The sequence below is a fragment of the Vicugna pacos genome, chromosome 2 (assembly GCF_048564905.1).
Source record: "Vicugna pacos chromosome 2, VicPac4, whole genome shotgun sequence".
NCBI lineage: Eukaryota > Metazoa > Chordata > Mammalia > Artiodactyla > Camelidae > Vicugna > Vicugna pacos.
Window position 1 is genome coordinate 5,240,463 of NC_132988.1, and position 26,922 is coordinate 5,267,384.

The 26,922-nt window shown below is 40.1% G+C and overlaps 1 protein-coding gene across 5 annotated transcripts in view; it reads left to right on the forward strand.

Moving 5' to 3' along the window:
- RAPGEF2 (Rap guanine nucleotide exchange factor 2) overlaps window positions 1–26,922 on the forward strand; it is a 220,218-nt gene that overhangs the window by 93,114 nt on the left and 100,182 nt on the right. For 3 of the 5 annotated variants that reach the window (XM_072974960.1, XM_072974973.1, XM_072974983.1), the window contains 3 exons: window positions 17,850–17,925; window positions 20,023–20,190; window positions 22,553–22,570. In XM_072974960.1, the coding sequence (XP_072831061.1) occupies window positions 17,850–17,925; window positions 20,023–20,190; window positions 22,553–22,570 (262 nt within the window). The remainder of the gene's footprint in view (window positions 1–17,849; window positions 17,926–20,022; window positions 20,191–22,552; window positions 22,571–26,922) is intronic. The other 2 variants (XM_072974970.1, XM_072974975.1) reach the window with 1 other exon arrangement.

Sequence of the window (26,922 nt, forward strand, 5' to 3'; positions counted from 1 at the left end):
TAATTACAGTTCATTTTGGTCGCATAAGACAGTTGCTTGCGCACAGCGGGAGCAACGTTTTCTCCCGCATGAGAGAATCTGGGAGGTCCACGTCCAGGACGGTCCAGGCTCCCATCCGTCTGCCCTGCTCAGCGCTTCTGTTCAGCCTCAGTTCAGGGCACGGCTTCCCGGCCAAGCCCAGCCGTCCTGCCTGCGGGGCTTGTATTCTGAGATGTGCTGTGCCCCTAAAAGTAACGAGATAAAGCCTGCTAAGGGGAAAGGGGATGGATGCTGGAGTTGGGGCCAGCGGCTGTGTTACCTACACGTTCTGGTCTCCCTCCCGCTCTCCTCCTCTGTCAGTGTCTCTCCTTCCTGGACCCTCTTCTCCTCCCTCTTCTGTCCTCTTCTCCTCCTGCTGGAGCTTGACTCACGTACAGGTGTTCCCCCGATACACACCCAAATAAAGTAAACATGTGTCTTAAGATTTTAAAGAAATGCTAGGAAAGAGCTCCAAATAAGGCAAATAGAAATCAAAACAAAGGTGAGCTTGGTTTGACTGGAGCTGATGGTGACTTGGCTTGACCTGGAGGGAGAGTTCTGGGCGTGATAGAAGTGTATCCTGTGTTCAGTTTGAAAGGAGAGGGGTAGGAGTCTAAGTTACAGGAAGACGGTGAATTCGGGTAAAAGGCACCGCGGAATATACTGAAACATTCCGCCGGTGGTATTTTTAGCTGCTTCTGTACCGAACGTCTTCATCCTGGAGGGCGGACGTGATTTTAGCACCCATTAGACCACACCTGCCCCTTTCCAGTCACCTTCCCGTGTGACTCCCTCTGCGCAGAGCAGAGCCCTCCCTGGGGAGGGAGCTCAGTGGCCGGATTGAGTTGGGAATTTGGTTGCTATGACTACAGCACCGCAGGTGTGCTGTGCCTGCAAGTCAGGCTTCCTGGTCCTCGGAATAGGGGCGCTGGTAGTGTCCCAACAAAGTAGCCTTGAAGGGAAGATCTCTGGTGTCTCTGTGTGTAAAGTGGACCTGGTTCCACAGGGCACCTGCCGCTTGCAGTCTTCAGCCAGGGAGCCTGTCATCTGTGGTCCTCGCGTAAGTGCCTGTGGGAGCTCACCCCGGAGGTCCTTATTTGCAGTGATGTTTGAATTTCTCTGGCCAAAGGAAATATCGTATTTCATAAAGATTTTAAAGTCTGACATGTGTGTGTGTGGCGAAATACAGTATTTTTTTCTCTGTAAAATGCTGGAGGTGTTTGCTGCCAAGTGGGAAGGCACTCCTAGCCTGTGGTTGTGCACAGTTATTTGGGGGAAAGCTTGGTTTGGAGGGTGTGGCAATTACTGTGTCACCCGTATGAGCTCACAGTGTCTTAAAATGCGTAGCAACGAAATTTGTTTTCATTTCAAGAAACATACTTTTCAGTATTGGGAATGCTGACAAAATAAAAAAGAGTAAGGCTATTGCTAAGAGAGATTAATGTATGAAACCAGTTATACTTGGTGGAATTGGAATGTCTTTATTAAAATAAAAATTTCAGTTAATTTCAGGGACCCGCTTTTATTTTACTATGAACTGAATTATATATTTATAAATAAGTATTACTATGAGTATAAAATTACATATATAATATACAGGCATATACTATATATAATAAACAAAATCGTATGTTTGATTGTTAAAGAAAATGACTTTATTCTGTATTACGTACCCCACTTTTTTTTTAGTATTGTTGAACAATTTACTAAAAGTCATTTAAACATACTTCAAGAATTAAATAGTTAAAATAAAGTGAGACAATAGCTTAGGCATGTAGATCACTGTTACACGTTAGTGTTTAAATAAACTTAACCTGAGTTTGAAAGCTATCTGCTTAACATTTATTTTTTATTACTGTGAGTTCAAAAATATTAAAAATTACGTGTTGCCTTAGGTGTTTCTTACTTTTGCCACACATGAATGGCTTCATGTATAGGAATTAGATATTTTTATAATTAAATATAAAATATAATGTCTGGTATTGAGTGTTTAATCTGTTCCAGATCTAGATATTCTTAGTTCTACCTTTATCTGAGATATTTTTTGAGTCAGATATTTAAGGACAGTTTTTACCTTCTGTTCTATTGATGGCTTACTTTACATTTTATGACTATAAACTGCTTAGTGTCTCAGTTTCATTAAGATAACTTTTGCTATTAAACATTTTCAGATAATGTTAAAAATTGGGGCAATGGTCAAAATCTGTCAAAACACTTTCCTAGGTTTTATTTTTATTATTATTTTTTTGGCTCATTAGGGTGCATTTAGAAAACCACCATTAAGTATTTAAGTATACATGAAATATATTTAAGTATATATATGTATGCCTAGTGGTGGTTTTCTGAATGCACCCTTGTGAACCAAAGGTGGGTGGTGGGTGAAGGGTAAATTAGGAGTTTGGAATTAGCAGACACACACTACTATATATAAAATAGATAAACAACAAGGTCCTCCTGTATAGCACAGGGAACTATACTCAGTATCCTATAGTAAATCATAATAGTAAAAAGTGTGAGATATATACATACATATATATACATGTATGTATATATCTATCTATCTCTGAATCCCTTTGCTGTACGCCAGAAACTAGCACAACATTGTAAATCAACTAAACTTCAATTTAAAAAAATGTATTCATACTTAATTCAGTTGTGCAAATAGGAAAACTTTTCTCTCATCAAGCTAAATCATCTGTATTCCAGGATGTATATATCTGTCTCAGAGTTTTCTGCTGCCATGGTAGTTTATATAGTCTAAAATAATTATTAATTGTTATTCAGAATCTTGAGACTGTTTCAGCTTACCACTTTGTCACCTGATCTTGGAGTTCAGCTTGTTATGTATCTTTGGAAACACAGAGTAAAGAGTTATCTGTGAATAGGGTCTTCCAGGTTTTATAATCACTATCCTATTTAAGTGAATTTTTAACGCAGTTGAGGTATAATTGATACAGAGTGAGTAAACTTTTGTATGTTAATTTTATAAATAGTTAGCTATATACAGTTTGTATAAATATGGTTAATTTTGTGTATGGAAACATCATTGTGGCTAAAGCAGGGGTCTGTTCCCCCCTCACCCCCCCCCCCATTATCTGTGTCAGAATATGGATGATTACAGTCCTTCAAACATAGTGGAGAAGAGCTTCCTGAAAACGACTCAAGCACAAGAGGGATGTTTTAACTTTTCTAGGGATGTGCTTGTGGGACAATAAGTGGAAAAGACACTGGAGTAGGGTCCTTGTGTTTGACAGTAAAGATGGCTAGGAGATGACGTGGGGCAAGGCTAGGAGAGGCGGGTGACCAAGGCAGAGGTTTCCAACCTGGGCTTGTTACTGGGTACACTGGCTTAGGGTGGGTGCAGCCCTGAGGCCCAGGCCCTGGAGAGTCCAGTCACTGCAGTCTGGCTGGACCTCCCACTCTCATTTTCAGAGCTCACAGGCAGGTTGTCAGTCAGGTTTGAACTGATGAGACAATCAGTGTATAACCACTGAAGTGTTAAGATCATTGAGAGGGTCTTGGGGGATTCTGGAAAGCTGGCACCAGGGACCTTGGTGTGCCAAGGCCCAGGGCCTGACTAGTGTTTTCATGGACATAGAAGTTGGTGGGGCACAGGTCAGAGTCATTTAGGACTGACTGATGTATTGTAATGAAATTACAGAGAAGAGAAACAATGAGATAAAGAATGCTTTGAACTTGCCTGTCTGGTGGTGGAATACCTTTGACAGCTGTAACCAAATCTAGGGCCTTGAGGTGAGTGGGTATCTGAGGTCAAGTGAGTATTTTTGGCGTTAGGGCATGGTGTAGTTCGTGCTTTGCCAGACAGGGGGAGCTACAGGAAGTATGGAGAGAGAGAGAGAGAATCTGGACACTGAGTCACCTGGAAGGCTTTGGGGGTGGGGGTAGGGTGGAGGGATAGGTAAATAGGGTGAATATGAAAAAGAGGTGCTTACAGGGTCAGAAGGCTGTACAGACTGACATTGACAACTTAAATGTTGTTTTACTGCCCATTCCGGTGTAGAATTCTCTCGTTTTATTTTAAACATGCCGTGCAGTATCTTGCCGATTCCTACATGAAGGGGATGCCGGATTGCATAAGTTTTCCTGTTGCATTTTGTAAGTGAGGTAGTATTAAGGTTTTACGAAACATAACTTGCAGATAATGGTTTGGGTTGCTTCCAGTTTGGGGGCTTCTGTCAGCGTTCATGAACATTTGTTTCTGTGGACATCTGTTTTCATGACTTCTTGAATAAATGCATGGGAGTGGAACTGCTGGGTTATGTGGTTAGTGTATGTTTAACTTTATAAGAAACTTGCACTGTTTTCCACAGTGGCTGTGGCATTTTGTACTCCCACTAGCAGAAAATTTCAGGCATTCTGGTTGCTCCACATCTTCTCCAGTACTTAGTATTGTCCGTCTTTCTAATGTTAGCCGTTCTGGCAGATATGTGGTGGTGATCTCACGGTGCTTTTATTATGTGTTTCTCTGAAGACGAGTGTCGTTGAGAAGTTTTTCATGTGTTAATTGGTCATTCATGTATCTTTGGTGAAGTGTTAGTTCACCCACTTAAAACAAAAAAAAATTTTAAATTGGATTTTGACCATTCGAAAAATTGAATTGACTGTTTTATTTGTGAGTTGTGTTCCGAGTACAATTCCTTCTTTGGATATATTTTGTGAAACTTTTTGTCCAATCTGTGGCTTGTCTTTTTCTTCCAAATTGTCTTTTCAAAGCAAAAATTTTCCACTTCAGTGAAGTCTGGTATGTCTGTTTTCTTTTATAATTTGTACTTTTGGTGTCCTATTTAAGAAGTCTTTTCTTAACTTGATGTTATAAAGGTTTCCTCTTGTTTTTCTTCTAGAAATTTAATAGTTTTAGCTTTTCCATTTGGGCCTGAGATCCATTTTGATTTGATTTTGGTGTATGGTATGAGGTGTAAGGGTTCAGGTTTGGCTTATGTTTTTCCATACAGGTACTCGGTGGTTCCAGAACCATTTATTGAGAAGAATATTTTTTACCCACTAAATTGCCTTGGCATATTTGTTAAAAGTCAATAGCCCACCACACAAAAACTACTAGAGCTGATAAACAGATTCAGCAAGGTAGCAGGATACAAGATTAACACACAGAAACGTGTTAGATTTCTTTACATTAACAATGAAATAGCAGAAAAGGAGAATTTAAAAAATCCCTTTTAAAATCACACCAAAAAACAAAAACAAAAAACAAAAACCTTAAGAATAAACCTGACCAAGGTGGTGAAAGACTTAAACACTGAAAACGGTAAACCATTGTTAAAGGTAATTAAAGATGATTTAAAGAAATGGAAAGAGATCCCATGTTGGAAGAATTAATATTGTTAAAATGGCCATACTACCCAAAGCAATCTACAGATTTAACGTGATCCCTACCAAATTACCCAGGACATTTTTTACAGAATTAAGACAAATAATCCTAAAATTTTATGGAATCACAGAAGACCCAGAATTACTAAAGCAATATTGAAGAAAAAGAATGAAGCTGGAGGAATAACCCTCCCAGACTTCAGACAATACTACAGAGCTACAGTAATCAACACAGTGTGGTATTGGTACAAAAACAGACATATGGATCAATGGAACAGAATAGAGCCCAGAAATAAACCTACAGACTTATGGTCAATTAATCTTCAACAAAAGAGGCAAGAATATGCAGTGGAGAAAAGACAGTCTCTTCAGCAAGTGGTGTTGGGAAGACCAGACAGCTGCATGTAAATCAGTGAAGCTAGAACACTCCCTCACACCATACACAGAAATAAACTCAAAATGGCTTAAAGACTTACACATAAGACAAGGCACAGTAAACCTCTTAGAAGAAAACATAGGCAAAACATTCTCTGACATTAACCTTAGCAATGTTCTCCTAGGGCAGTCTACCCAGGCAATAGAAATAAGAGCAAAAATAAACAAATGGGACCAAATTGAACTTAAAAGCATTTGCATAGCAAAGGAAACCACAAACCATCAAAAAGACAACCTACAGAATGGGAGAAAATATTTACAAATGATGCAACTAACAAGGGCTTAATTTCTACAGTACACAAACAGCTCATACAACTTAATAACAACAACAACAACAAAAAACCCAATCCAAAAATGGGCAGAAGACCTAACAAGCAATTCTCCACTGAAGACATATGGTGGCCAATAGGCACATGAAAAGATGCTTGCTATTGCTAATTATCAGAGAAATGCAAATCAAAACTACAATGAGGTATCACTTCACACCAGTCAGAATGGCCATCGCTCAGAAGTTCATGAACAATAAATACAATAGCTAAGACTTGGAAGCAACCTAAATGTCCATTGTCAGATGACTGGTTAAAAAAGTCGTGGTATATTTCTACAATGGAATACTACTCAGCCATAAAAGTGAGTGAAATAATGCCATTTGCAGCAACATGGATGGACCTGGAGATCATCATTCTAAGAGAAGTAAGCCAGAAAGAGAAAGACAAGCACCATATGATATCATGTGGAAGCGAAAAAAAGGACACAAATGAACCTATCTACAGAACAAACAGACTCACAGACAGAAAACACACTTATGGTTACCAAAGGGGAAAGGATAGGGGGGTGGATAAATTAGGAATTTGGGATTAGCAGATACAGACTACTATATATAAAGCAGAAAAACGAGGACCTACTGTACAGCACAGGGAGCAATATTCAATATCTTGTAATAACCTGTAATGAAAAAGAATATAAAGAAGAATATATATATATATATGTATATGTATAACTGAATCACTATGCTGTACACTGGAAACTAACACAACATTGTAAGTCAACTATACTTCCATGAAAAAAAAAGAATAGACCATATTTTTTCAGATCTATTTCTGGACTCCATCCTTTGTTTTGTTGATCTACGTATCAATTCTTACACCAATACCACATTGTCTTCATTTGTGTAGCGTTGCAGTAACTTTTGAAGTCATACAGTATAAATTTTGTTCTTTATCCAGATCATTTTAGCTCTTCTATGTCCTTGCCTTTCCATGTAAATTTTCAAATCAGCTTATCAGTGTCAAATCTTGTTAGGTTTGATTGGGTTTGCATTGAGTGTATAGATCAATTTGGGAAGGTTTACTGCCTTAACGATACGGAGCCTTGCAAACTGTGAATGTGGTATATTTCATAATTCGTTTAGGTCCATTATCATCAGCCTCTGTAGGCTTAAGTCCCCCTTTGTAGCTTTTAGTTTACAGGTCATGCACAGCCTTCACGAAATATATTCCTAAGTATAGTATTTTTTGATGATACATAGTGGGTTTTGAGCTACCTCAGTCTGTAAGGGCAGAGCTGAAACAGGTTTGACAGTATTGCCAGGGAAACTTGTTGGTAAACTTGGAAGGAACCAGTTATTTATAAAACAAGAGGAAACAAATATGGCTTGTGAGAAATGTCCACATTTCATTCAGATGAATTAAAGTGACATGTTATTGCTTGATATCGTTGTAAGAGATTACATATCTATGTGCGTTTATACTTTTCCTTTCTTGGAAATACGCTCTTTTAAGTTCAAGAATTTTATGGATGCGGTATTATATAAGTAGCCTGAATTACGGTTTAGGTCCTGTCTTCCAAAAACGTGCGTGCTATTTTGGCTTCTGTGGTGTATGCCGGATTTGGGGGAGGCTGGAGGTGGGGTTTCGGTGCCATTTGTATAAGCCTTTAAGGAATATCACATATTTGGTTGCCATTATTTGAGATGTTTCAGTATTTCTTGAGATCGATTCAGGTTTTGCTGGTTAAAGGCCAATCCAACCCATTCACTTGAAACTATGTACAACTTTTCTCATTAACAAGTTATGTGGATCTGTTCGATTGTTTAACGTGATGGTTTATTTTACCTCTAATGAACTTTATAAAAATCAGGTCATTAAAAAAATCAGACATTAGAGCCAGGCTTTCCTTGTCTCTTCAACTCATGCATGGTGGGCTTTGCCCAGTAAAATGGGGAACATTTAAGCAAGGCGTCGTGGAGAAGGCGTGTGTCTAAATGCTGAAGGGGAGAGCTGCTATGGACCATGACTTTTAGACCGGCCGGTCAGCTGCCCTCTGTGCCCAAAGCCCTGTGCTCAGCAGAGACCCGTTTGTGCCACCGAGTGGACTGCTAGTGGCAGATCAATTCAGCTGAGCTGTTCTCAGCCGTTGGTCACGAGGACAGACACCACCAAAGTGTAGTCATCATCACACGGCTGTTCTTCGCTGGTTAGGTTGTGTGTGGCAAGAGAGAAAACCTGCTTGCCCTCTTCACCCCACATAGCCGAGGTAAGAGCGCCTTGTTTCTCTTGGAGGGAAAATAAGAGCCAAAGTCGCCTCTTTCAACTTTTCCCACGTTGTTTCGATTTAAATCTATGCTAGTCTTTCCCACAGTCATCCTTCAAGCCAGGTATACAGTTGGGCATCCCTGTGCTGGAGAGCCGTGTGGGGTGCAGCTCAGGCATGTTTTACTAACGAAACTGCGTGGCTGGGCACATCTGAGCATTTGACCTCGGAGACTGGGAGAGGAGCCGACACTTCCGATTTCCCTCCTGCCCTTGACTTAGGAGGGAGAGTGGGTGATGAGTTCCCAGGGATCGATCAAGGGTGGCTGTCATGCCGCTGCTGAGGTCACCGGGCTGGTATGCGGATTTGTGGCCACACGGAGGGCCTTCGAAGCAGGAAATCAGGAGGCGGGAGGAATGTGGGCTCCGCACCAGGAGTGGGGTCCTGGGGAGGGGGCAGCTCTGGGGAGGGGGGGATCCTGAGGAGGGGGCCGTCCTAGGGAAGAGGGGGTCCTGGGGAGGGGGGGTTCCTGGGGAGAGGGCAGGGCCAGGGCTGGACCTGGTGCTGCAGAGAGACTGAGGACAGTGCAGGTTAGATTCTTTTTTAAAGGAATTGAAATGTTAAGGGCAGAAATACCCAACGTTTAGGGCTTCTCTGTAGTCAAACAGATAGCAGGCTACTGAGGAATGAAGTAGGGGGACACAGCTCAGAGACGTTCGCCTGTCATTTCTTGCCTGCACTCTGTGGGAGCAGAGGTTAAGTGCTGAGACTCGCTGTTTGGAGGAGCAGGCTCAGTTCATCTGTGCTGGGTGATGGTGGTGAAACAGGCCACGTGGTTAGTTGTCCCACGTGGTTACTTCGAACTGAGTCCATTCCAGGCTGTGCTCAGGGATGGCTTGTAATTCACACACACACACAGCTTATATGACTACTTGATGTGTATATGGATTTTTAATAATTATTTAATTAGTTGTTCGTTTTTATTTTCGAGGGGGAGGTACTTAGGGTTATTTATTTATTATTTTTAGTGGAGGTACTGGGGATTGAACCCAGGACCTCATGCATGCTGAGCACACTCTCTACCACTGAGCTACACCCTCCCTCCCACCGCTTATGTTTTTAAGTAGCTGTTCCTTTTTGTTTGTTAAACTAATGAGTGAGGACAAAATAGTAAAAACAAAAAAAAAGTGAAATGCATTTTTATGGTGTCTTTCAAACCACTTTCCTCTTCCCTTAAAATTTATTCCTATGTATTCTACTGATTTTTGACCATGGGATTGAGGACACCAGCAGTGACTTGTTCCAAGTGTTTTTCCTTCGTGTTAACCTCTGTTCTGCTGTCTAGAGACAGTGTCGGGTAGATATTTTTTGATAAGTCCTAAACAAATCCACTGGTCTTGGCTTAGGAGCATCAGCCCAGTCATTTACTTAGATTTTTTTTTAGGGAGGAGAGCACCTTTCAGTAACTGCTGATCATTTCCTACAAATAAAGATATGAAACACTGGTGTCTTGGGGTATTAAAATGTTAATCATTTTGTAAGCTGGGATCGCCCGCCAGTATAATCAGTTTGACTGCTGGGTAAAGGCTGACATGAAAAAGTTTACATTCCAACACTGAGGCATTGCATTCCGCTGGGCAGTTCTGACGTCCACCAAGAATGTGGAGGCCCGGACAAAGGGCAAGTTTAGGGACACTGGGAGAGGAGGCCTCTGTGCTCGGCGATGGCCTTTCCTGGAAACTCACACCGGTAGGAAGTGCTCTTGACTCAGCTTGGGTGGGAAAATGTGGCCACAGACACGCAGGGCAGGGGGGCCTCATCTCAGGGAGCGCCTGCAGCGCCCTGCCCGGTGAATCACAGCCTGTGGGCGCTTGTGGAAACTAGGTAAGACTTCACGTTTGCAGATGTTGGTGCTTGCTTGTGGTGAGCTTTGAACTTGAAAGAAAGTTTATCAGGCTACCAAAGTCTTTCTCTATTTTACATTAATGTAGAAGACTACCGTTAGTAATTTTTTGTGTGCATGTTTTTGGTACTGTCATTCCATTCTGTTTTGCACCACTAAAAATAGGGAACTTTGTTTCAACTTTAGGAACGATTTTGTAATTCTCAATTTCTGACTTGTTCTGTACAAAAACCTACTTTGACGGGAATGAAAGTCAGGATTGCTAAATAGTTTTCGGAGCAGCCATTCCTACATTAGTTTTCCCGAGGGAATAAATTTATTTAGGAATAAATCTGCTTGTTAGCTGCAAGTGGCCTTTTCATCTACCATTGGCTGTGAGGTTAGCTCTTTTTTGTTTTTAAATAGATTGACCCCAAGTGAGCCTGCATCACTTTTAGTTGTCACCTTTGTTTCATGAGAGATTATAAGGACATTCTGAAATTACGTGGCGTTAATAGTTGGCAGCCAAGCTATCTATCCACTGTGCCTTTTCAGAACAATTTAGAAGGATTTAAATGGACTATAGCAATTAAATGTTCACACTGTGTAGAATCAGAAGACTTATCAGCATTTTTAAAAAACAAATACCATATTCTCCATTTCTCCCTATCTCTTTCTAACTTTATGGCCTTTTGTGAAAGGCTGGCGTCAAGTATAGAAAGGGCTAACAGGTTTTTAAATATTCAGACCAAGTCTCATTGATAATTGTTAGCTGTATCTTTGTTTTGAAAGATAGTTATTATATATGTGTTAATATTTGTGTCTTAGACACAAATGTGTGTGTACCTAGAATGACCAAAAGTATCAGAAGACGGAGTTACTTTTAAAACATTTAAATCCAAAAGTTAAAAAATCAGCTATGTCCCTTTAAAAATGAAGGAGTTTAAATTTTAAAAATATCTTTGTTTATCTTGGTATGTAGTGTCCTGAGTGCCGTTTCAAAGAAGCAGATGTTCTGGTAGTTGACGTTCTGACAGCAGCTGCCTGCAGAGACTCGGTTTTTATAGATTTGACATTCAAATCTGCGCCAGTTCCAGGGTAGCCCTCGAGCTTCTGATGGCCATTTGTAATTCTGCTGAATTGGAATTGCCTTGTGAATGACAAAAGCTGATGGTGCCTTTTTCACTCCGCGGGCCAGTGAGTGAGAACCCACCTGTCAGCGCAGCCCGGGGCCCATCGCTGGCTCGCGCCCCGCGGGGGTGTGGGATGCTCCGTGGGGACGCCCCGAGCGGGTCCGGAGGTCCGTCCTTGCGCGTCGAGCTCGCCGGGGACCGGAGCGCGTGTGTGGCCGAGTGTGGAGACGGCTGCTGAGGGAGGCGAGAGCAGGGGCCGGCCCCGCGCTGCGGCGTCCACCTGTGGTCGTGGGCATCCCGCCCGCCCCGTCAGGGAGGGCGGCTCGGCCTGTTCCCTTCGGAGACGCAGACTGAACCCGAGGGACAGTTCTCCGGGGCAGCCGGACGGCGTGCGTCAGACGTGCTGCGGTCACCCGCTAGAGATGGCTGAGGCCCTTTGGTGGAGCGCCTTGGACTGTGGCAGGCTTTCAGGCGTGAGACTGCACGAAGAAAGGCCGAGAGACCCTGTACTGTACGATTTCCTGTTTTTTCCCTCAATGCTGATGTTCAAGAAGTCCATTTTGTTTCTGAGTTGCATTTAGAAAGCAAATGTGACCTGTTTATGAACGTCACAGGGCTCACGATCCTGCCTGTTACCACGGCCTCTGTGCACTCACCTTCTGTAGAATATAAGCGATTTGAAAGCATTTTCTGTTTCGTGAGTTCCTTGTGAGCTCTGGGTTGATCGCACAGCTTACCCTGGTTCTGTCGTGTGCGTCCGGCAAGTATCTGGAAGAGGAGTGGGCAGCAGAGATGTGCGTGTGTGTCTCTGTCTCTGTCTGTCTCTCCTTCCCCATGAATAAGTGGAGACACAGTGGGGGACCCTCTATCTTACAGCCAGGAATAAACTAAAAATGGGATAATGCTGGGTGAAAGGAAAATGTCGGTATAACTGACTCTTCAAAACTGGTTTACGATATTTCTTCAGCGTTTGTTGACCACTCCTGCCTGTCTTCTAGTTCTTTGACCCACAGGCCCTATCACTTCATTGCTAAATTACTGTGGTACAGTTCAGTCATCAAACTCAACTCTTCTTTGTCCCTAAGGCTGGTTGTTGTTTGGTCAAAGTAGAGTTACTGCTTTTCTGATTCGAGTCTTGAATTTTGCCAAAAAACTCAAAGCCACTGAAACTAACAAAAATCCTCTGAAAAGTCTTTTATAGTACCTTTAAGAAAAATTGTGGAGATGCATATGTGTGTCTGTAGGAGGGGTGTGTGTGTGTGTATAAATAACATAAATATGTATTTTTTATTTATTATACAACATAAAATATGACTTTTTAACCATTTAAAATGTAGTGGCATTAATTACAACCACACTTGTACAACCATCACCACTACCTATTTCCAAAACTTAAGTTCCATGGCCCCAAACAAACTTTGTAACCGTTAGGCATTCCTCTAACCCCTGGTAACCTCAGGTCTCCTTTCTGTAAATTTCCCTATTCCAGATGTTTCGTATAAGTGGCCTCTTACAATATTTCTCACTTTGTAACTGGCTGCTGCATTTCGCATAATGCACTCAAGGCCTAGCCACATTATAGCGCATATCAGAAATTCAGTCCTTTTTGTAGCTGAATCGTATTCCATTGTATGTATATCTCACATTTTGCTTCTCCATCTGTTGATGGACGCTGTTGTTTCCACCCTTTGGCTATTGCAGATAATGACGCAGTGAACATGGTGTGCAAATACCCATTTGGTTGGGTCCATGTTTTCAGTACTTTGGGGTATTTATCTAGGGGTGCAATTGCTGGGTCTGTTTTTCTGTATTTAACTTCTCGAGAAAGTGCCAAACTGTTTTCCACAGTGACCGCACCCTGGTATGTTCCTGACAGCAAAATACAAGGATTCCAAGTTCTCTAGACCCTCTAAAACACTTGCCAGTTTTTTTTTTAATTGTAGCCCCCCGGTAGCTCATTCACATCTAGGCTCAGGTGTGAAGTGGTATCTTGTGGTTTTTGACTTACTCTTCTCTGTAACTAAGGATGCTGAGTGGCTTTTCATGTGCTTATTAGCCATTTGTGTATCTTCTTTGGAGGAAGGTCTGTTACAGACAGTCCTCTGCCTATTTTTTAATTGGGTTGTCTCTTTGTTGTTGACTTGTGGGCGTTCTTTATGCATCTTGGATGTTAAACCCTTCTCAGACATGTGCTTTGCAAAGGTTTTCTCCTCTTCTGTGGACCGTCTTTTCAGTTTCTCGATAATGTCCTTTGATGCACCAAAGGTTTTAATTTTGATGGCGTTCAGTTTGTTTTTCCTTCTGCTGTTTGCGCTTCCGGTGTCCTAGCTAAGAGTCCATTGTCAAATCCAAGGTACTGAAGATTTATATCTGGATTTTAAAATTTTGTTTATTTGTTTTTTGTTTTTTCCTAAGAGTTTTAAATGTTTATGGCTTTTTTATTTAGTCAGTGATCCATTTCCAGTTAAATTTTCTATGTGCTGAGAGGTAGGGGTCTAACTTCATTCTTTTTCATTTGGAGTTACAGTTGTCTCAGTGTATGAGTTAAAGTGTATGTGTTCCTCGCCCATTGAATGAGCTTGACACCTTTGTCAAAATTCAGTTAGCCATAGGTATGTGGGTTTATTTCTGGGCTTTCGGTTTTATTTCATTGGTCTGTAAGTGTCTGTCATTAAGCCAGTACCACACTGATTTGATGACCGCAGCTTTGTAGTAAGTTTTGAAATCAAAAGTGAGTCCTCCAACCGTGTTGCTTTTGGCTACTTAGGGTCCCTTGCAATTCTGTATCAAGGTGAAGATTGGTTTCTCCATTTCTGCAAAAAATATTTTGAGGGGGATTTTGATAGGGACGACATTGAATCTATAAATCACTTTGGGATGTCCCTTATAAGACTTAGTTACAAAAAAGAATGCCTTGATAGGACTAATTGTCCATTTCTGACAGTGGCATCAAGGAACATTTGTAGGAGAATTGAGTCAGAAGGCTTTGGAACAATCTCTATTTCTGACTTTTCTTAAGACCCTCAAGGATTGTACGTGTATTTAAGTTACCCAAGTTCTTATTTAATCTGTATAATTTTGAAATTTTCTTAAATCCTGATTTAGAAATTTAAACGTTATCAACATCCAGCTACTATTAATAAGACTGAAGTGTTCTTTTTATTTCTGCTCTGGTCTTACAGAAAACCCTTTGGATTCCCTTAAATTTTTTGTTGGAAACTTTTGAGTGCTGTATTTCCCCCGCTAGAAACTTTTCTAGGGCAGTGCTTTATGACAGACTCACGTGGTTTTCTGTAAGGGTGTGTATAGTAGTTTTCATTCTTCGTTTCTTCCTAGTGTGTCCATCGTTTTGAGGTGTGTGTTTGTTATTTGTTGTTTACTGTGCTGATAAAGACTTCTGGTTTTCATTTGACTTTAAACTAAAATACGAGAACCCTGTGTTGTTCACCATCATATTACACACTGTGTGCGTTTGATCCCTTTTCACATAGGGTACTTCCTTGTGCAGACTGGGTCTTCTGCTGCTCTTTTGAACGTGCATAAAACTTTATGAAATGTCTTGTACTGTATTCTTACTGGCTTTGTTTTGTGCTTTGCTGTCCAAACATCTCTGTGTCATTTGCAAACCTGAAGATACCTCTCTGTGTTTTGCTACTAAATTATCTAAAATAGTTAAAAGAATTGATCCTAATGTCATATGTGGGGCATCTTATCTCCTGCATGTCTCTGTCTGGTTTCCTTTTTTATCCAGGACTCTATTCTCTAAAACAGTTCATTTATATAGAACTTGGTCAAGGATTTTTTTAAAACTTGATAAAAATAATGATGCTTACTTACTTTTGCTTATATATTTATTGTTTCAAAGACTCAGTTAGTAGAAATATTTTGTGGACTTGATGAATTTCTAGCTGACATTTCCCATTACTCTCCATCCATCCCTACCTTATAACTCCTAGTTTGTAAGGTTTTGTTGTTTTTTTTTTTTTAAGTGCAGGTATTGGGGATTGAACCCATGACCTCGTGCATGCTAAGCATGTGCTCTAACCTCTGAGCTATCCCACCACACCTCCCTGTTTATAAGCTAAGAGTAAGTCATCTGTGGGCTGGACCTGTGAGGCCTTGTCACCAGGCCCAGCACATGCATTCACCTGCGCTTTGGCTATTTTGAGGCCTCTCTTTCCTTCTGGATTCCTGGTTATGTTTGAAACTAGCTTTTTTGGATAAATGAAATAATTTATTCTCTCTTGCTAGAGTGTGTTCTGTGGGCATTCGCCTTTTCCCCTCAGCGTGTTCAAAGACTCAGTCTGATGAGAGTCTGTTATTTCTCCTGTGGTTCACATCTGTGTGATGGTCAGAGAACTTGAGACTTTCGTGGCTTCAAAGAGAGTTTCACCAGGTGCCAGTGCAGCTCGCGACACACAAGACTCAGATATATTTTCGTGGCACGTCTCAGGGGATGCAAACTTTTCATCCTTAAAGGAATAGTGTTGGTGCAACTAAGTATGTGACTATCTTCTTAGCTGTAAAGTTGAACCAATGGCTAATTGGTAAGACTTATAGCCTTAATTCTGAAGGAGGGAGTCACTGGTGAGGGAATTAGACATAAAATAAATAAATACATATAGTTTATTCATGTGGATGGATGTTAGTACTTTTGTTGCTAAATTTGTAAGCAACTCAATTCTGGCAGCTTTGTACTTTTTATTAAGTGTTATATGAACATTGTATGCACTCCAAACACTTGTTTTTACTACATGAAATTTAAAAAAAAGAAAGTCATCTGATTATTATGTTTGTAAAACTTGTTTGGCTCTGTAATTTAATAAAATAGGAAAAACTTAAAGTCATATGATTTTCTTTAGATTTTAATGCTATATTATTTAGCAATAAATCTTAAACATACACTATATATTTTTTTACCTTGTCCTATAACAGGATTAAATGGGCAGTGATGACATGAAACCTGCTATATATTTTACTAACACACTGAGATTATTTCTTAGTTTATAGTGTTTCAGTAAATTATAAGCTCCATTGTAAAAAATTAAATTACAATTAGGCAGTTTCCAGAACTGGAAGCCAAATTCTGTGTGTGTGGAAGATTTTCTGTATTTTAATGGTATTTAATTGTAAACCAAGAGAAGAATATTTAAAAACCTAGGTCATTTTAATTGCATGTGAAGTACCATGACAAAGAAGATAGGATTATTATATTTTCTTGGCAAATTTTTTTCCACTTTAAAAAAGCCCTTTAATATGTATCCTTTGAAAATATGTATGCATGAATGTATATATAAATATTTTTTAAAGGATTTTTCAGATATGCTAAGTATGGTTCTTTTGATTTTCATAGAAATAGCATTATGGAGCAGGAAATTACTTAAGTGAGGGCCTGGTTGAACCTGATGACTTTGCAAATGAGTACAGTTTAGACCATTGTCGGGTGTGTCAGCTGGAGGTCCCAAATTGATACAGTGAGAATGTTGACTTTTCCTGTTTTCTTCATTTTACTGGTTATTTCTTTTCTTTTTTTTTTTTTTTTGTAACCAAAGTTGGGTTCTAATATGTGAACCATTGTGCACCACCACGCACAAAGAGAGTTATGAGAAGCAGGAATTTCCATAGGAGTCACTCAGATGTCTAACTGACTTGGGGGAACATCCTCAATAAAATAGTTCCCCGGAAGAGGTGTTCCCTCATATTTTTCTCAAAGATAGGTTATGGAAAATGCTTCCTAAAGTGTTGGCTGGAGGGAAGGGAGGGTTTTTGGAGCAGTGAATGGGCAGGGGCGGGGCAGGCATTAGCAGAACAAGCCAGGACGGCTAAGGACTCGCCATGGCTCTGGCTGGCACACAGCGCGTCAGAGGGAGTCAGCCTGCCCGGCGGGTGGGGGCCTGCCCAGACAGGGCGGCGGTGCCGGGCCTCAGGTCACGAGTGCAGTTTTCAGGAGGAAAGGGGCTTTTAGAATGCAGGTCCGCTTACATCACTTTGCAGCTAAATGCCCTGCCTTTGGATACCTTTTCCTTAAACTTATTTAGAATAAGTTGATTTGAAAATTTATAAAAATAGGTACATTTTTAGGTGAAAGAAATGTTTAACATAAACACGTTAAGTCGTAGAAGAGAATCGTATGCATTTTATACTTTCTTTGGATATTTTTCTAGTTTGCCATTGATTCATTTCCCACCCCTGTTAGACTAAACCTAAATCTTCATCTACCTGGGAATGATCTGAAACAGCCTAACACAAAAACACATTCATAATGATTCTGCATGACTTAGATTGTGAATTCAAAAACATTATACTGGAATTTTCCAGAAAAATATTCATGAGATATCAGAATTCGGATGGTTTCCTGTCATTCTGTGTGGACAGTGATTTGAGATAGTTTCTCTTTCTTCAGTGTGTGTTTTTTGTAGTTATTTTGTTTTTTATTTTTGTATTTCTGAAGTGTTAACTTAAATCCCAATTTATGTTTCTTAAATATTTTTTCTTCTTTCTAGTTTCGGCAAGCGTTCTGCAGGAAGCTTTAGGCGTGGCTGTGAATGCATTGTTCTCGAACCTTCTGAAATGATTGTGGTAAGAAAGCTTCTGTGGAGACTTTCCCCTCAAGAAAGTTACGAAATAAAAGCATTTTCACAAACTACTTATAATAGTGTATTTTATAACTTTAGATGTATTTATTTGGTAACTTTCTGGATTTGAGTTTATAATCATACTGTTATAATTATTTATAGGATTCAGTTAAATGATAAAGTTAAAGAGGGCAAGTACCTAAATGGTGCTTGAACTTTATAAATCAGTCTCTGATAATGCCATTTCATTGAAGTTTGGGGATAATTTTGGAATTGCAGGATTTTAGCCCTCCAGATACTGATTGGAATGAGTGAGATACTTTAAATGAGTCACAGTGATATGTACTCAGGCAACAATTAGCGTAAGGAACCCCATTCACTTCCTTTAGCTAATTGAAAGAAATCTGGGGGACTTTTATGCTAATTAGGCACTCTGTTGAGAGTCTTAACTCTCTTTTTAACAGAATTGTGTAATTAATTTATTTATTTTCACAGTACTTTATTTTTATTTTTTAATGGAGGTGTTGGGGATTGAACCTAGGACCTGACGCATGCTAAGCACGCGCTCTACCACTGAGCTATACCTTCCCCCGCTTTACAAATTTTTTTGTTTTGTTTCTTTGTTTTTTAGGGGGAGGTAATTGGGTTTATTTATTTATTACTTTATTTTTTTTATTTAACAGAGGTACTGGGGATTGAACCCAGGACCTCGTGCATGCTAAGCATGCACTCTATCACTGAGCTATACTCCTGCCCTGAATTGTGTGATTTAAAAAGTATATTGAGATAAGATGTATGTAGAAAACCATAATGTTAGAAGAGATGTTAGCCACATAATTACTTTTACTGATGCTTTAAAAAAAATCCTGTCACATTCTTCTTTTCATATAAAAGCAATGTTAAGATAGGGCAATATTTACCCCTTTAAAAAAAAAAAAGGCAACGAAACTAAGAAGATGGGAGGAAGTGCCCTGTACAGACCCTCAGTTGGTGCTCCCTGTCCAGTGTCTCTCTGGGAAGGAAAATTTTGTGAATGAATGACACCTGAAAATAGATGATGACAGAGGATTTTCTTTCACATTTGGTGAAGTATTTGGCGAATGACTGGCAGTCCATTTTCAGAGGAGACGTAGGTTTCTTCCCTATGATGGAAAAGAGGCATTCGTCAGAAATGAGAACTTCCTCATCAGAGCACGTGAAAACTTCTTGTAAAACCTCACAGACTTTACCCTTAACTGAGAAAGTGGCGTGCCGGCGAATAAAGATTCAGGATGGGAAGGGTGGAGGCAGAGACGTAGGACTTTCCAGCAACAGGTCTCGAGAAGCATTTGAGATAATTCCTCAAGATCTTGGTCTCCATTACTGCTGGTTCGTGTTTCTCTGAAGGGTTTATGATCCTCAGAAGTCCTTGAACAGACAGTCGTGGTGTCTAGATGTGCCTCCCTGGGGAGCAGGCTCGTTTTCGTCGTGTAAGCAGGACGAGGGTTAACCTGATGTAACTTTTATTCTCTGGTCCTCCATTCATCACTTTCTAAATGTTGAAAATGAGGAAATTATTTTTTGAAACAACACTATGTATGAAAAAAGAAACTGAATCCATAGAATGAAAGTAGGAAGAGGAAACCCTTCGGTAATCCACCACAGTCATTCCACTCGTAGGCGCGTTTGAGTCATTTCAGATTTGGGGTTTTTTTGCTTTCTGTTTTCACACAGATTAACTACATCAGGGTCTCTGCACTTTAGTGAAGACAAAGGACAGTTGCTTTCCTAATGTGTGATGATGTATCCTGTGAGGGCTTTCACTAAGAAGTCAGCACAAAGGCTACTGAAAATGTCCTTCCCTTTGGAACTACAGGAAATTCAAGAATTACCCATGTTGTCCCAAGTGGAACTGAAAATGCTTCTTTATAAAAGAAAAGTTAACTCAAAACCAGTTAGTTCCGGAGAAGCTCAGAAAGGCTTAAGTCTGTCGAGATAGCCTGTCCACAAATGTCTTTGCAAAATGAACAAGTGTGGACTATCTGTAAGTTTTATTCTGCAGCTGATCTTAACATGGGATGTTGTATTTGAAGCAATGAAATTTTGGGGGATTTTATTTCAGGTAGACTATATGGATGAAAATGAAGAATATTTCCAGCGTCAAGCTTCTCATCGACAGTCTCGAAGGAGATTCAGAAAAATCAACCAGAAAGGCGAAAGACAAACAATTATCGACACCGTGGACCCTTACCCTGTGGGGAAACCACCTTTGCCGAGAGGCTATCACACGGTAAGTTGTCAAAGTATACAATACTTTCATTTATCTTTAGTTTCTTGAAGGGAGTCTCATGAAAAGACATTTAAGTTTTCTTTTTTTGATGCATAATTCCTTTCTGTGATATACTTATCCAAAATGCAGGTTTTCCTGGAAACACACATTATAGGAGTAGTTTTAAGGGACGTTGAAATAAGATATCAGAAAACATTGTTTAGCCTTTTTATTTATTAAAATGTGCTCTGAGGCTCAGCTCTGTGGTCAGCTTGTACCATTGTCACTGGAATATTTTTAGGTTCTTGCCTTAATCTAAAATTTTGGCCTCCTCCCCATTCCCAGGGGCAGGTATTCTACCCGTTTTTTTATTCAAATGTAGATCTCTAAAAATTACTTCTTATTTTCATGGCTTTTTATACCACTGTGAGAATATTACCTAAATTTTTTTTTGTTTTTAATACGATGAAGCGAGAGTGTAATTTGAAATGATGCTTCTTAAAAGCCCGACCTACAGACGGTCTGAAACATTTCATTGTTAATTATGTCATAAATATCAGGTAAATAAACTACTTTTTATGTTTGGGGAAACCAAGGCACAGACAATGAGTGACGTGTACGAGACCCCAGTATCGTCAGTTTGAGAGCCTCGTTTTTCTTTCTCCTTCTCTGCTCAGTGCATTGTGCACGTGTCCTCTGGTGGCCCATCCAAAAGGGTGGCACATATGTTTGAGGATTTCTCTTTTCAAAAAGAAAGGAACTGGAAGTTTTACATATGACATAATAAGATTAAACGTGGTTTGTCTATACTTGTAGTTCTGTTGACTGAGTACTCATTTGTGAAATTAATTTTAAATTAAAAATATGAATAAAAGTATAAAATAAAAATGTGAAAAGATAGAAGATAGGTAACTGACAACTATTTTATATTTCATATTTGTTTTTCTTACCTAGCCTTTTCTTTCTCTTTGCAAATAAACATAAATGCAAAAATGCATGGGAAAATGTATATAGGCTTAAAATTATGTACTTAAATTTCCAGTAGCTTTAAGGGATATATTTTATATGTTTTATTTCTGAGAGCCCTTTGTACTTGAATATTTATGGAGTTTTGACCACCAGCTATCTGCCTACCCTTCTCACTGCCCATGCACGAAAAGTTTTAATTTAACATGAATTTCATAGTTGAATCATTTCATTGAGCCCGTTTGGAAAGGGTTTCTTTTTGCTCCTCATAAAGCCAGCTTTGTTTGCCTGTCAGAGAGACTTGGTATTTAAAAAAAAAAAAAAACCATGAAAGGTTTTTTGTTACCATTGTCTATAAAAAAAAGGTAGTATTTTTAGTGTTGATGTAGCATCATGGAAGAAGGAAATATGGATTAAAAATAGTTGCCCACATTAATAGTACAATCTACTAATACTGTTAATACTCCTTCTGCTTTGGAATTATTTTTCCAAATCAGATTTTATAGTAAGATACTTAGTGATAGTGTGGGTTACTAAAATTTCAGTGTTAAAGCTGATCGGTTTGGTTTTATAGTCATATTTGTCCCACTTAAGTTGGGGGGGAGCATATTATAATTATTTCTCTCTCCCACCCCCTTGTTTCCCCTGTTGTGGAATACTTAAGTCACCTCCTGCGTATGACTCCCTTTTTTTTTATCTGATTTTTTTAAAATGTGTAGTTTTTGAAAATTGTTATGAGATTACTATTTAAAAAAAAGTTTTTTTAAATGTCTTATCTGGTCAACAGATACTTTTACGAGGGAAAATTCAGTACTAGGATGTAAAATTTAACCTGCTTTCTGGTGGGTCAGGTACCAGTGTTCTAAATGTGACATGTTGGCTTCCACTTTACTAAATAAATTTAGGTGGGCCACAAGACAGTCATAATTGAAAGTACCAGATCCTGTCTTTTTGTGCAGATTGTCTTTAAATTATATTTATATAATTACTATCTTACCTAAATACATGATTTTAACACATGAAAAGAACAGAACTTTGCTTTGTATTTGATACCACAGGATCAAAAGAGTTAAGTAAAAATCATTATTCTCCATTAGCCCTAAGGCACATTTACTTATTCTAAACAGAACTGTTCCTTTTTTGAACGAACCCTCATGAGGAGGGACCCAGGGGGACAGGTTTGTCTGAAAGACGCATGATTGAACTGCCCAGGTGACCCCAGGTGGTTGCAGGTGCATTTCGCGTGCATGGCTAAGGACCATGGACAGCAGTGCCCAAGGAGCCCATTCTGTGTGGTCGTTTCTTAACCTGATGTAACAAACAGTGTCTTCATTTTGGCAGATGTCCTATAGCATGTCTGACAGTGTTCATCTTTCCCTTTCCTCCTCTATGGCACTCATTTCACTTTGGCTCAAAGGAATGCACTAAATCCCAGGTATTGTAATTTGTGTGTGGTCTCCGACTGCTAACCCACGTTTATTTGTGAATTTGCATTGTAACTAATGAGCTTATAGTATGGATGTGTTTTGCTTGGTCTTGTTCTTTTGTGTTTTGCCCTGATTTAGTAAAATCTCTTAAAACTTTGAAGCTCTCCCCAGGTTAGGTGGAGGCACGGCTGCTTTATTTGTGTAGACCGGGGGATAAATTGTCTACTTACTTTGAAGAAAGACAAGTGCAGCCTATTTGTTTTTAAGAATAAGCAGAGCACTGGTCTTAACTCACCTGCTTTGCAAATAAATGAAGAGAAAAAGACAGACAGATTGACTGTCTGTCTTTAGTTGCTTTTTGTGTGAAAGTTTTTCTGTGGGAAATCCATCAGAAACTTAGATTTTAAAGGCTATTGGTGGAAGCTTTAAATTTCAGGAATCCCAATGTGAGTGCATTTTGTGAGACCACTGGTACAATTTTAGTCAGATAGAATAAAGGCTGAGTCTAACAGGAAATAATTTAAAAGCACTTGTGTTTTCTTATTTGCGCTTTATTTTTAACCAGGTTTCATGCTGTTATTTCATTCTGTATTTTAATCAAGGCCTGTGATAATATCTTTGCTCATTTTTTTCCTGCCAGCACATGACTAATTTATGATTTTCAGTATTACTCATTGGAAATTTTGGGTCAAATTAGGGGTTATCAGAGAATTTGGAGTCAAGGAAGAAAAATTGACTTCTTTCTGGAAACTAATTGGTTAAGTAATTAGTAAAGTATTATGGTTGTATTTTCTTATTGCCCAGGAAAAAGATCATGAATAATTTAATTCACATTAGAAGTCTACCCTCAGTGTATTGTCTTTGGCTATTATAGTAACCTTGTTGGAAAGCACGAAATATTTGTATAAGCTTTCAAATGAAAATGAGGCAGTTACTTTATGTTCTATACAAGAAAATAAGTATTAAAATGCCACAGTGTGGCATGATTGCAGTACTGTATTTTAGAAGCAAGATTGTTCAGTAATGTGGTCAATCTAAAAAGTACTGATAGTTTTTAAGTTTGATAAAATTTCGATAAAGTTGTATAAAAATTTTTTAATTGCACCAATGTTTTGCGCTTTTATCTGGTAAATGTATACTTTAGAAATACATAACTTTAAAAAAAAAGATGCATCAGTATGTAACTAATTCTTTTCTTTTTTAATATGAGAAATGACCAGTTACTCTAATAAGAACTAGGAACTGAATTTAAAATATGCACCAAGTTGTGGTGTATACCTTACTCATACCTTTTAAAGTCAGACGTGTTGCAGCATTTAAGATCAGGTGATCGTAAATTTCTTCAGCAACACGGATACTGTCGTAGTCCACGTGGAGGGTTCTCGGGTCGCTTTTTCAAGGCGTATGTGCGAGTTTGCTGAGAATAAGCATTTTAAAATGCAGCGAGAAAGCAAATTGGGAGATGACTTTCATCAGCGTTTTCGTACATTTTGATGAGTCGAGGTTGAGGCTGTGTGTGAGACTGCCGGGAAGTAGGCTGTGGGTGAGTTTTCAGTCTCAGAGTGGCTGCAGGGAACAGAGAGGCAGGGCGCAGTTGCGGCGTTCCCGGCCGAGGCTGGAACACGTGGGCCAGTCTTGGACTGACTTGGGACTTTGCGCAGATTTACCTTGTCAGCAGGTTCAGAGCAGGGTTGGGGGGAGAACTGTTTATTTTACCCCTGCTTCCAGGCCCTCTCTGCATTCATGGGTGATATGCTCCCGGAGTTTGGGCAGGGAGGGGAATCTGAGCTCCGTGATGAACATGGAGGGGGAGGTGGGAGGACTTAACGGGACGAAGGCCCTTAACTTTCACCCGATCAGAGTCATGTGGGTGCTAGTCTGCCCTCTCTCATCTCTCCTTTTTTAAAAATTTTAAATGAAAAAAAAAAAAGACAGCGCTGCCCTCTTCCTCATTTGGAAAGAGCAAACATTACACGGAGACATTAGACTGGAGACAAAGAGAACGTGTCCCATCTGAACCGCGGAGGTCACAGGTACCAGCTGGTGTTGCCTCCGTTTTCAGCCTCCCTAGGCCGACGGCGTGATTCAAATGCTCTCCACGCTTGGATGTGCTGTGCTGGTGGCCTCCCCACTTCCACGCCTCCAGGACCCCCAGAGTGTGGCTTTCCTTTGTACAAATTTGAAATAGGAGGATTCAAACACAGTATAACCTAGTTTCACCCAATGCAACATCTGTGAAATAGAGAGAACCTACCAGTCATGGAAAAAGACCTCTCCTACACATTGCAGTGGTGGTCCTCTGCCACGGGAACATCACTTCAGGGCGCCGTCGGATGATTGTGTGCTGACTTCCTCAGTAGGTTAGGCTTAGCTTAAAGTTCTTGGTGCAGGTGTACAAAAGTCGTGAAAATACTGTGTAAAACCTAAATTGAGTACAGTGTAATATCACAAAAACATCATGGGGTTGACTTTTTATTAATGTCAATGATAATAAAATATCTTTAAAACATAGCACCCATGTAATAGATTGATTCCCTTCTGAGGCTTATGAAAATGAGTCCTTGTAAGATTATTCCTTTTAATAACATAAGACAAGTCCTGTTTCTCCTTATGGTTGTAGAATCGCTCCTAGGCTGTACATATATAGCTTACGTATCTCTGAAGTAGATTTTCTGTAAAGTGAATGATTTAAGTTGGTTTCATCTTCAGCTGTGGACTTCTTGGTAGGTTTCATTAATTTTAAAAATTCAGATCTTGAAACATGAGAAAATCACAGTGATCACGCACAGTTGACAGTAGGCTTTCTGACTTGAGCTGTTCTTGCGTTAGAAGTTGGCGGTAGTTTCCCTCACTTCGTGGCTTTGCTTCGTCCCTTATTGTTTAACTTTGCACTGAGGTCTTCCTAGTTTAATCCAGTATTTGCTATTTAACGGTAAGAAAACGTGGTTTTCGTGTAATGTATCAATGACATGTGTACCTACTAAATTTCCTGGAATATTCAAGTCTTAGGGTTTAACTGATAACAATCAGTTCATACCATACCCCACTGACTAATTTATTCGTATGGTGATACTTAAACTCTCCTTACATACATACACAGAAATTATTCAAATACAGGGAACTTTCTTAATTATTTGAATATTTTTATTCTTCATTCTTACTCTTTCATCAAGCATTTGTTTGCTTAATTGAGTCTAAAGCCTTTGTCGTCAATACCATCATCACTGCCTCTCTGTGAATTGTAATAGAATGGAGTTTCAGAAAACTTGTGTATTCTGTTTCTTGTATCGCAGAGAGCAGAGCTGAGTTAGGATTTTCAGGTAGACGTTTGTATCCATTTAATGACTGTTTGTGCCCGCCTTGCTTCAGGTGTGCCAGTCTCCATGGCTGTAAAGGTCCACAGGAGAGGCGGAATCTGCCTGTCTTGCCCTGTGGTCTCGCACAGAATACAGATAAACATGCGGGCAGGCGCTGTAGAGGGAAGTCCGGGTACCATGGAGGCTTGGAAACGGGCACCTTGAGGAGCCAGGCTTGGCTTCTTGAATGGCCTTCATACCTTGGCTCAGAGGAAGATCTTTCATCCAGGAAAGCCCAGTAGAAACGTGAAGACAGAATTGGGGGCGGAGAATGGAGAGGAGGGTGTGGATAGACTGTTAGGAGTGATGGGTGCCCCCCCACCCCGTGCTGCCCCATTTTGGTGGGTACTGTTTGTTGTATGCAGGCCTGACATTTTACGTCTGCAGCAGGGGGTTTTTTAAAAAAGGAAGTGTCAAAAGTGTCCCTTGCTTCTCCTGCCTGTCAGCAGCAGGTTTACTAGCTGCTCTCCACCTCAGTCATGTTGCATTTTCTAACCCTGCGGAAGGCTCCCCGTGGAAAGGGCTTTGAACAATAGGTGGCCGCACCAGCCCGGCCGCCGGAGCTGCTGCTTTTGTCAACGTGCAGCGCGTTGAGCGGCTGCCGTGGTCCTGGCCTCCTCGCACTGGGGGGGCTGCTGCTCTCTCTCGCAGTTGTAATCAGGTATTTGTGTTGACTTAATTTATACAGATGGAGAGAGGACGCTGTAGGGTATGTTAGAAACTGAAGTGAAATCAGGGACTAGTGCAGAACAGAAAATGATTGATCTTGCTCTGTTAACAGCACGCCTTGCACATCCACGCCAGGCAGCTGAGAGCCGTGTGCAGTGTGCTGTTGACACGCGTTGCAGCTTCTGTTGGAGGGTGTCTATTTTTATCTGTGACATCATCGCTGCCGCCGAGCTCCCGTGCCCAGTGGGAGTGACTGCTCTTTCATTCCCTTCTGAAAGAAAGCTTGTATTGATGTCATAATTGGACCCATCTTTTGGTTGCACTTGGAAATTGAA